Source organism: Anoplopoma fimbria, chromosome 9 (assembly GCF_027596085.1).
Source record: "Anoplopoma fimbria isolate UVic2021 breed Golden Eagle Sablefish chromosome 9, Afim_UVic_2022, whole genome shotgun sequence".
Classification (NCBI taxonomy): Eukaryota; Metazoa; Chordata; class Actinopteri; order Perciformes; family Anoplopomatidae; genus Anoplopoma; species Anoplopoma fimbria.
In genome coordinates this window covers 3,427,365-3,439,068 of record NC_072457.1, presented here as the reverse complement: position 1 = coordinate 3,439,068, position 11,704 = coordinate 3,427,365, and the positions used below count along the sequence as shown (strand labels likewise).

General features: G+C 41.2%; 1 protein-coding gene across 2 annotated transcripts in view; it reads left to right on the top strand.

The window, feature by feature from the left end:
- Window positions 1-7,506, top strand: part of zbtb45 (zinc finger and BTB domain containing 45) — a 9,678-nt gene extending 2,172 nt beyond the window's left edge. For both annotated transcript variants that reach the window (XM_054605100.1, XM_054605101.1), the window contains exons 2-6: window positions 1-801; window positions 1,157-1,291; window positions 3,850-3,990; window positions 5,385-5,658; window positions 6,657-7,506. The exon at window positions 1-801 is cut by the window's left edge and continues 505 nt beyond it. In XM_054605100.1, coding sequence (XP_054461075.1) covers window positions 1-801; window positions 1,157-1,291; window positions 3,850-3,990; window positions 5,385-5,658; window positions 6,657-7,069 — 1,764 coding nt within the window. In that variant the 3' untranslated portion in view covers window positions 7,070-7,506. The remainder of the gene's footprint in view (window positions 802-1,156; window positions 1,292-3,849; window positions 3,991-5,384; window positions 5,659-6,656) is intronic.
- The last annotated feature ends 4,198 nt before the right edge of the window (window positions 7,507-11,704 follow it).

Genomic DNA, 11,704 nt, shown 5'->3' with positions numbered 1-11,704 from the left:
GTGGATTTCATGTACAGCGGCTCGCTGGTGGTGCTGCAGTCGCAGGCCCTCTGCATCCTCACCGCCGCCAGCATCCTGCAGATCAAGACGGTCATCGACGAGTGCACCCAGATCATCTCTCAGAGGAAGGCGGCGGCCACGGCGGCGGCTGCAGCTGCTGCAGCTGCTGCGGCGGCGGCGGCGGCGGCAGGAGGAGGGATGCTCGGAGGAGTTCTCCCAAAACAGGAAGAGCGTGGCGGGGGAAAGGAAGGGAGAGCAGCGGCGGTGGAAGCTGTTCTGTTGGTGCGGGCGGGGGCGGAGGTTACGCAAACTTCCCCAACTTCATGGCTGAATGCGGGTCCAGCAACATGGGAGGAGGGTTGGGGGCGCCAGCGAGAGCGGCCCGGGCCCGATGGAGCAGGCCAACGCGGTGAGTCTGATGGCGCTGGGCGACATGGGCCCCGGCTCCATGTGCGGAGACGGCCTGGGCACCGGGGCCGGCGCCATCCTCATGAAGCAGAGCTCCAGCTGCACTCAGGACGTCAGGTACAAACTCCGGGACCTGCTGGCTCAGACGGCCAACGGCGCCAACACCAGCAGCACGGGGAACCTGTCGGCGGCCTGCAGCTCCGGCGTGGGCAGCGTGGACAGCATCGGCAGGGACAGCCTCCGCGGCAACGCCACCGACCTCTCCGACGACCTGGTGGCGATGGAGAGGTACAGCGAGGAGGAGGACCTGGACGTGAGGGAGCGGGGGAGAGACGGAGACAGAGAGAGGGGGTGAGCCACAGCCGCAAGCAGAGGCAGCCGCTGAGACTCCAGGTAGGTGGGGGGGATGAGGGGAAGGGTTGCCATGGTTACAGCTTTCAGGCATGCAGAGCTGCAACGCTTTGCTTTCCTTTCCCTTTTTACTGCTTTTCCCTCTTCTCGCACTGCATTGCCGTATATATCGCTGAGATGTTTCTGCACTTTGCTCCGTTGAAGAGAAGCTCTCGTCTGAACTTCAGCACTAATTTCCTCGTTTACGTTCTATGGACTTCTGCTTTTTTACTGTAGGTCGTTTAACTTATCGGCACCGGCTTTAAAGGGGCTGTAGTCGGGTCAATTTGCTCCTGCCGCTTTTTATGAACGCCATTTCTTTACTACTTTACATTTAATTGTTCTTTTCCCTCTCTAGGTGCTGGGAGGAGAAGGGGTGGTGGTGAAAGATGAAGGGGTTCAGGACCCAGATGGATCCGTCTACGGCATGGAGGACCAGAGGCGGGCCGGACAGCAGGAGGGCTCCCAGGAATCCATGGCTGGCTTTGGACAGGTGGGTTTAACTGGGAGGTTTAAGCTGCAACTATGGGAGCTGATGGAAGAAACCAAATTAATGATGTAAAGCTCACTTATATTGAACGTTTAAAACATTTATCAACACCAGAGCGTAAAACAACAGTGTTGAGCTTTGATTTTAAGGTCGTACATAAAGTAAAAATTTAACTTTTAAAATTACTTAAGTGTGCAAAATGTATTCTCAGCATTTCTGTCACACGTCCTGAAATAAGTAGGGGGGCGTGGTGGATTTATGCCGCAGCCTGCTGTACCCTGCAGACTACACAAGGAACATCTGCCACACAGTCAAAAGGATTCAGCTCTTTGCCTGTCAGTTTTTTTTTTTTCCCCAAAGTGCTGCAGTACGAGTCAACACCGGAAATGGAGTAATCCACTCAATTTGGGAGGTTAAGACGTTCTGTTTTTAATGGGAAACAAAGCATGTGATCATCAATTCAACCCATCGCTGCTTGAAGTAATCTAATCTTCTGTCTATGAGCAGTTTCTCAGTCCTGCTCTTTAGTACATATGACGTGAAGTCAAGTCGTTTCTTACTCTCATATTTCAGCACAGACTATGGAAAACAAATTTGCGTTGTATTTGCTCTTCACTGCTGGAAGTGTAAGAAAAACAAAACAAAAACGTGCCACCGCTTGTGGTACACTAATTTATAACTACAATTTACAATTCATTTTGTGCCTTACAAATATGTTTTGTCTCTGAATTTAAAGGTTTTTCATACACAACTTTTTAGTGCATATCTTTAAAATATCTAACCCTAAATATAAGTATTTTCGATCATCTTTTTGGTCCCAACATTTTTTATTGTTTTACTGGTTTATTGCTGTTTTATAGGCTACTTAGAGTTAGTGTAAAGAGCTCATAATTACCTCTTTAATGTCTATTTTGTACATCTCATTCAAACAACTTTATTTATAAAAGTACATTTTACCAGATTACATGTGAACACATCATGATAACGTTATAATTTACCTTTGTCCAATAATAGTTTTTACACTAAACAGAGCCTGAGCGCGTCATTATGTCAATGAACAGAACCTCCTTTTGTTAGCTGTTAGCCGTGCTGCTAACGTTACTATCTCGTCTCCTGCTGATCTCACCACGGATTGGATGTTTACAATGTTTACAACATCATCAGAGATCGGCGAACAGAAAGCATAAATGCAGATGTCCTGATCTCATATTTTACTGAATATCGGCCGTTAAAAATCGTCAGTAAAACTTTATATCACACTATGATGGTTGAAGCCATTTAACTGACGGTGTTCGCCGTACCAGAAGTAGTGCTAGATAGCTCCTCTACGTGTTCTGATTGCCTTCTTTCAGTCCCAGGATCAGGGTTTGTTTGTGCCACACTTTCACATTTTACAAACGACTGCCAACTGCAGATACATTTCCGAGTGAGACAGGGCTTCTGCTTGCTCCTGCATGTGGTAACGAGTACAGTGTTTGTTTTGAGTTGTGAAAAGGGAAAGTAGAGAAAAGGGGAAATGATCTCACGTTGCAAATTGCATCTTGTGTTTTGTAAACCTGGTGAAACAGGACCCTGATTGCCTCAGGTCACATGGTGATACCAGGTTGAAATATTGTAAATTCATATGCAGAACTGCTTCATTACAATATTGGATTTATGCTATTGTATTAGTACGATGGGAGCGCCTTGATTTTATGGGTATTTAATGCAAAAAAAAGACATTTTTCTCTGTTCATTTTTGTGCTTTCCCCTATGAATTTCCAGAAAATATGCACAACAATCATGCATATCGCTATTGCAATATTCAATTTTTATATACTGTATAGTAATAGGATAATATATTTTATTTGTATAGCGATTTAAAAGGTATTCAAAGGCACTTTACATTATAAAGACAGAAGCAATAAAATAAATAACAATGTAAACAAGGCAGATAGATGACATTACAACAGAAATAAACAGAAAAGACATATATATATCTATATAGATATATATAGATATAGGTGAGGAAGTTGGCGTGGGTGGATCTGAGGTTGACGGGTAGGAGTGTGTCGGTACAGGAAATTAGAAACATCATATATATGAGATGTGTTGGGACTTCCTGCTCCACCCACGCCAGTATGCGTTTCCGTATGAGCCATCAATCATATTGTACAACATGATCACACTGCTCTGTAGCCGGTAATGTAGCTCGACCGGTCGGACCGCTAACCCTTCCAACGTATGCTTTCCCTCGTGCACGTGTTGAAATTGAGGTTAAAAAAAAAGACATACAGTTTGTGACTGCAAACATTGAGGGATGTGGTCTGTGCATATCTGTACATCAGAGGAGACACAGTGCAGAAGGAAGAGCGGGTTATGGATTTGTTTCTTTATGCACAGAGTCAGGCTGGATATCCACCTATGGAGCAGGTAAGTGTTTCAGATGTTCAGTATGTTTCTTATTGAACCTGAACACTTAAAGGAAGTGTTTTCTGGAAAAATATTTTAGGTTGTAGCTTGAACTGAAGCCAACGTGTGCGTGTGCGCGTGTGTGCGTGTGTGTGTGTGTGATGTTTCAGGATTTCTACGATGAGCAGGGGGTGTTCTCGGAGAGTTTCTGGCCCCAGAGCGAGCCTCCTCAGGCCATGGCTTTCAACCCCAGAGGAAGGGTCAACAAGCCTCTGACTCCGCCTCCGACCACGCAGTCCATCAACAACCAGGTCGGTGTGCAAACGCAGGTCTCATATCAAACTCCGGGATTACATTTTAGCTGCACTCCAATTGCAGAATGTTGCTACGTAGAGTTAACAGATTGTCAGAGCGACGACAAAGTATGCACCAGAGGCTGAGTTACAGTAACAGAGTGTGTTACAGTCAGGAAACAAACATATGACAGACTTTTAAATTGCAGTTAGGGCTCACTTTAAGGGTGATTTATGTCTTTAATATTTCTTTATTTGATTTGATTATTAATGTGTTTTTATGTTTTTGTCAAGGCTTTTTATATGTGTTAATGCTGTGTCAACATTCCAAGAAATGATCTGCTGTTTAATTTGATATGTTTTTTTATTTAAAAAGAAAAAAGAAAGCATGGGGGGGAAAATAAATATATTTAAAGCTAAAATAACGTATGATATTGGGATGTCAGATCATTCTCCGGTTTCTTGTTTTATGTGCCAACAGAAAATAAGTAGTGAATATGGAGAATTAATAGAGCACAAGCTATTTACTTTTCACAGTTAGAAAAATAAAGAGTTCATTATCACTAAATAATTACAAATGTGGCGGGAGAAAAAAGATCTAATCCTGATATAATCTGCAATGCTTTTAATTTTCTTCCCAACAAATATAAAAACAATGAATTTGATCTAACAGTCTAAGAAGATTTTTTGTTTTTTGCAAGAGTTTAAGGTAAATTGACAGAATTTTAAACAAGATTAGCTGTAACATTTAAAATAATGTTAATTTCTTCAATTTAAATAACAAACTGTGTAAGGTCTTTGCAGCTTCACAAAACAAATAAAAGCCAAACAAACAACAATTCTGAAAGAAATTGTTTTCTTTCTTCTATGAAGATGAAGATTAATTACTAGAAGCAATAAACTAAAACAACTTTCAGACAATTCAAAAAACGATAAAAAATAAATTAGAAATTTGGAAGGTTGAATATGGCAAACAATTAAAACTTTTGCATCCAAAGAAATTCCAGGTATGACCGTGTTTCTATACATTTAAATTTGTTAGGATGCAGATCGGTTCACCATGAATGAATGATTAAAAAACATGATGGGTTTTACCCTCAGCAGACATGTGTTTGAAGAGGCTTTCCAAAATATATTTCTTGTAGTTTTTGTGATGCTGAGATGATTGAAAAATAGCAGAATTTAAAGCAATGCAGCACTAAAATACAAATAAATCTGTCAAGTCAGGAAACAGTTTTGGTTTGATGGACTTTTACACAGATATTTTGTGAATCTGCCGATACTATCTGTATCATGATACAGCGGTTACAACTCAATATATTGCGATACTTAAATACACAAACGTACATCATTAGTTCATTATCACCTATATTCTAGTAATAACAGATATTTCCTTGTTTTTTCGTCCTCAGCTTCTCTTCCAGTACCCAGTGAGCCAGTCGCAGCCAGCTCCCTTCTATGTGGGCGGGCCCATGGGTGGGATTGACAGCATGGCAGGGACCGAGCCCACTCAGCAGGCCCCGCCGCCGGCGCCGATGACCCCGGCCCCGCCTCCCTCCGCCTCCTCCTGCTCGGCAGGCCCCTCCCCTTCCTCCCAGGGATCCGAGACCTCGTTTGACTGCACGCACTGTGGCAAATCTTTACGTTCCAGGAAGAACTACAGCAAGCACATGTTCATCCACTCCGGTGAGACACGCCTCCTCCACCTCGTTGTTTATTTTCCTAAAAATATATTTAACATAAACAATGAGTCAAAGGACATGAATGTCGCTACATTGAATGCAAAGGTGGTCGTTTGCAGTGAGAAACCTAACACCCATACAGCGCTTTCCTTTCATTGTTTTGGTTTTACGGCACATTTACTCTCTGATTCGAAGTCGTTCTTATCAAACCCTCTTCTGGAGCTGTTTTCATCTGTGTCATTAATACTACCTGCCCAGCAGCAAACAGCAGACACAGTTAGCTAGTTAAGAGAGTGGAACATCTCGCCAATAAAAAGCCAGATATTTCTCTCAGGGAGTGGTGGAGACCAAACCTGAGCTAAAAGGTGTGTGAATATTAGACTTAAATTATTCAGGTGGACTCCAAATAAATATTTTAAATGTTTCTGTGTCTGCTGGATGGGTTAAAGAGCAGGCAACTGTGTGTGTGTGTATATGTATATATATATATATATATATATATATATATATATATATATATTCGGAGCAAATTTAACATTTAGAGATTTTTTGCCGCCGATACTAATTGGAGATTGTTAATGATCCATATTGGCAGATACATTTACCTTTTGATGTTTGATTATAGCAGTGTTATTTTTTTTGTCAAATATTATTTCAACCACTAATTTAGTGTTTTGTTTTTTTTCCGTCATAAATACACACAATTCAAATGGTTAGTAAATGAGAGTTTATTTTTATGGATTAAAACAAATCTTTATTTCACACTGTGATGGTTGATGTTAAACTTTGTAATTCATCCACAGTTTTTTGTGCATAACATAAATATTTACATATAATTCACTCTGTATCGGGAGGGAAAAAATGTGATCAGAACATCTCTAATAACCCCAATAACTGATTTGATTCATGTAGTTTTCCTCCAAATGATTCATATAAACTGACCCGACCCCTTTGTGTGTGTCTTTGTTCGTTCTGTATTTTTGTTCTTACTTCACCCTCCAGGTCAGAAACCTCATCAGTGCTCCATCTGCTGGCGCTCCTTCTCCCTGCGTGATTACCTCCTCAAACACATGGTGGTGCACACCGGCGTCAGGGCCTTCCAGTGCTCCATGTGCGGCAAGCGCTTCACCCAGAAGAGCTCGCTCAACGTGCACATGCGCACCCACCGTGCCGAGCGCACCTTCCAGTGCAACGTGTGCCACCGGGCCTTCACCCACCGCACCTTGCTGGAGCGCCACGCCCTGCAGCACGCCCACCACGCCCCGCCGGGCCAAGGCCAGGGGCGTGGAGCCGACATGACCTCACCTACCAAGCACAGCCCTCCGGCTCTGGGAGGGCCCTCAGGTATGGCTGGCGCGGCTGGCATGGTCGGCAGCATGGCCAACATGCCAAGCCACGGAGCTTCCTCCACCTAGAGAGGGAGGGGAGATACGGGGGGGGAGATTAGAGGGGGAGGTTAGTGAGCCCATTCCTTGAACCAACACTAATTTGGTCCTAACAGCCTTGTTGACCTTTTGTTCTGGTGGGTTCCCATTGTTTTAGCTTAGCGACACCTTCAATCAGGGTTCCTACACAGTCTGAACGTTTTGGAATTGCACAAAAATCTTGAAAAAGTTTGTAAAAATAGTTGAAACCTCCCAAGAAATCCTTCTTAAATAGCTGTAGTGCTCCTGTCATTTCCTGTGTTGTGACGTCCGTTGCCACGACGACTAATCGTGAGCTCAAGACATCTAAAATCCATCCAAAAAGTTTCTTTTTTTTGATGGAATTTTATTTTATTAGAGAACGTGTAGGAACCCTGTTTCAAAGACACAAAAGAGTCACCAAAGAGGTTAGGAATACAGAGCGGGTAAGGGAGTGGGCGAGGGGGAGGGGCAGTTTCTAGGTGGAGGTGAGGGTGGGGTGGGGATTATGGGAAATATGGAGATGCAAGTTAGGGAAAATAAGGGGAAGAAAGGGTTAGCGGGTAGGGGTGGTTATGCAGGGTTTTATTCACTCTCAATTCATTTAATTCAAGTTAGAAAAGTTAAATTAAAATCAAATGTGTGAAAGTAGAGTTTGTTTACGACCCCATGCTAATGCTAATCTCCTTAGCATGTTCTAATTGTGGAAGCTTGTCTCGAGGCAAAGCTCACGACTTTAAATGTCATCAAATTGCTGTACTTTCATCACACTACACGACTTGACGTCTTGTAAGTCGTTGTGGTTTTTCACACTACATGACTGAGCGAAGACATGCGGTCACACACTACAAGATCCTCTTTTAAGATAAGATAAGATAATCCTTTATTAGTCCCGCAGCGGGGAAATTTGCAGGCTTTTATCTAGAATCCCCCCAATGATGTCTCCAAACTACGTTCTGTCACGAAAAAACGTGCAAAAAAAGAACAAGTGCGTAACTCATACTTGTTATTCCTATTTCCCCTTTGTAGATCAATGTGTGTTGCAAATAACAACATACAGTAAAGTTCCAAATGTTACAGGCTTTGCTCTCATTGGCTGTAGCTCCCTGACAGAAACAAATATATATTTCAAACCACCAAAAACCCGCTCTAACCCCTGAGCCACAACCCGTCCCAAAGCATTCTACATATCTGGATTTCTTCAGGGATGCACCGCGTCTTTGCCGACTACCTCCACTTCTTATATTCAGTCTACGGGGAGCGACTCTGTGAACATTTATTCACTTCTAAAACCACGACGCACATGTGATCGGGGCCCTTCAAAATAATGGCACAATAATAGTCAGCCTGCTAAAAAGATGAAATGTGGATTGAAACCTTCTGTCCTCGTTTTGTAACAAGTGAAGCCTTGAAAGTATTAAAGAATAAGATTTTCTAAACGCCTTTTGAAGGTGAGTTTATTTAGCTAACATTGTTGTTGTCAAGAAAAGGATAAATAGCACTTACAGAGCACTTAAATATGGACCTTTAAATTCACGTTTTTAAGTGGCTAAACACTACTTGAAACTTGTTTAAACTAAAACAACAAACGTTGGCTTATCCCAAAAAAAATTGTTGCTGTAAAAGTTTTCCCCTTTCTTTTTTAACGAACATTAAAAGAAAATTCCTGAATTAACTGAATTGAATGTGAATGAAGCCCGGCGCTTTTCATGAGCAAAACCAGGGTCACAAAGAAAGTTGTTGATGAATGATTCGATGGAGACGGAGAGTAGTTGGAGCAGAGTGAGACTACAGCAGGGAGGAGGAGGAGGAGGAGGCAGAGGAGGAGGCGGCGTGATGCACAGCAGTGTGAATGAAATTCACCATCATCCATCAGACAGCTTTGTAACATTTTCCACAGGCGCCACTGGTCGGCCCCAGGATCATATATACCTCGAACCAGGACGAGCCCCCGGCGGCTCGGAGGGACACTATTTTCTCTTTTGAAGCGTATGGGAAACGTTTCAGCATGTTTTTACACACACACACACACACACACACACACACACACACACACACACACACACACACACACACACACACGGACAGAAACACACACACGCACGGACAGAAACACACACACACACACACACACACGGACACACACACGGACAGAAACAAACACACACACACACACACGGACAGAAACACACACACACACGGACAGAAACACACACAAAACACACACACACACACACACACACACACACACACGGACAGAAACACACACACACACACGGACAGAAACACACACACCTACAATTACCTCGGTGGTCCAAAGACAGGCATTATGCTCCTCATCTTTTAAGCTACATCAAACGAAGAAACAGTGACAACTCAAGCTACGATAGATCCGTTTACTTTTTTCAAAAACTTTAACGAAAGTACTTCTATGTAAACAAAAAAAAAAAAAAATATTCCTGTACATCGCTATGACGCTCAGTTTTTTGTTATTTGTTGCTCATGTGATTCTTTGATGCAGAATTAAGGCAGAACATTTAAAAAAAAGAAAAAAAAAGAAAAAAACTTTTAAAGTGAAAGAGCCATTCAGAGGAAGTTGAATAACTATGACAAATCAATGCTTTTTATCAGGAATTTTATTGAGTGTTTGGTTGTGTTTTGTCTTTTGGGGCTCTGGTTAATAATAAATGGGAAGTGTTTGTTGCTTAAAAAAAAAACAAAAAACAATAAAAGCTTTTCTTGCAGCACTATATTAAAAAAAAAAAAAAAAAAAAAAAAAAGTCAACGTTTTAGTAAAACTAAATTAATCATGAAAATGTACAATCACCCCTACAAGTTTTGACAAAGTCAAACTCGTGATAATGTTAATTATCACTTTAATATTTATTACAATTTGATCTCTATGCACAATTAAGTTTGCACATCATATATCTTAGATCTAGATGTTGTTGTCCCCTAAAGTATTTGGCCTAAGATTGTTTTTCTTTACCCTTATTTTTAAAAATTTTTACCTAAAAGGTGATCTTAAAAAAACCTTATGTGTCCCTGCTTTTTGCTAATTTTCCTTAATGTTTGTAAGTCAAAGCATTATATGATATTCCGTAGTTTACTTAATCTTTCAATTGACATGAATTCATAAGTGGAACTCCCTTTTGAGCTTGAGAACTTTGCAAGTGATGAGATAATTTGAACCGAAACATCACTTTAATCGAGAGTGAATCCAGCAAAGACGTAGATTCAAATCCGTTTTTCGTCTGGATTTCACTATAAAAATAAATAAATATTGACATTAAATGTCCCATTTAAATGTTGAATTAAAAACTGCTTATTTACACGGAGCAGGCCTGGCAGCGTGTGTTCATTGGCCTCTGAACTTTGAGAGTTCAAGAGAAGCTGGACTGAAACTCCTCCAACTCACCGTTGGTTATAAGCTATACGTTAAATTTAACGCCAAACCTTTGGTGCTTTTTATCTTTTCTCTTTGTTTTTTGGAAATATTTACCTCATTTGCCAGTTGCCAACGCCATGCTGTGGTCTGGGTTTGGTAAATAAGCAGTGTTGAGCTGTTTCAGAGGTTTGATCTAATCCTCAGCAGTGGAAGTGGTTTGGGTGCATATTGTCTGAGGCGGACCCTTGTACAGTACTGTAATATGTGTGCTTTGAAGCCATGTCAGCGCATTGTAACGTACTGTGTTATGCCTTTTTATTTTTGTTTCAATGGGAGGGAGGTTGATAATTGTTTTTTCTACATTAATATTTCTTTTAACAGAGGTTAAATATGTCAGAAGAAGAAGAAACAGTCATTTTATAATAAATACAAAAAAAAATCACTTGTCATCGTAAAACCACATCTTTTATGTATGAAAAGACTAAAGGCATGATTTTAACTTTTTCTGAGAACTTAGATGTCGTACTCAATGAATTAATTGAATTTTAAAAATGAGTGATTTCAAAGATTTCTTTCTCCAAATAAAAAGTCTTCTATGGCTCCAAGCCAGCTCCTCGTCACAGATTTTATTTTTCTTGTTTTGTTCCATCAAGGTCAAAGTGTGTGTGTGTGTGTTTTACTTGTACATCTATGTTTGTGAGAACAATTTAAGTTTTTAATTTTGAGAGTGTGCACATTTTGTCCGGTCCTCACTTTGGGACAGACCGTGGAAGGCTTGGTTGAGGGTTTAGACTTGGTTTTAAGGATCAGGTCAGAATAAGGGTTAGGTTAGATTAAAGATCTAGTCATTACATCATTGAGTGTCCTCACAAGTATAGAAGAACGGGCTAGTGTGTGTCTGTTTGTGTGTGAATCACACCTCAGTGTCACCTGTTCTGGATATCAAACAACGACTAAATACTTCACCTCAAACCTCAAATCATCAACTTCCACAAACTGCAAGTTTATCAGATTTTGCCTGATTTTAGTCAAAATGTTATTTATTTTAATCTACAAGTTGTGTGTTTGTTTGTGTGCCGCATCGAAGGAAGCAGAATTTAGATTTATTTACGTTTAAAGCAGCTGCTCCACATTTTAAAGATTCTTCAATACAAGTTAAAGTCTGGTATTGATAAAAACATGATGTATTATCCCCCCAAAATACTAAAAATGGGCTTAAAACGATGCAGCAGAGTGGCCCCTGTACAGAAATAGAATAT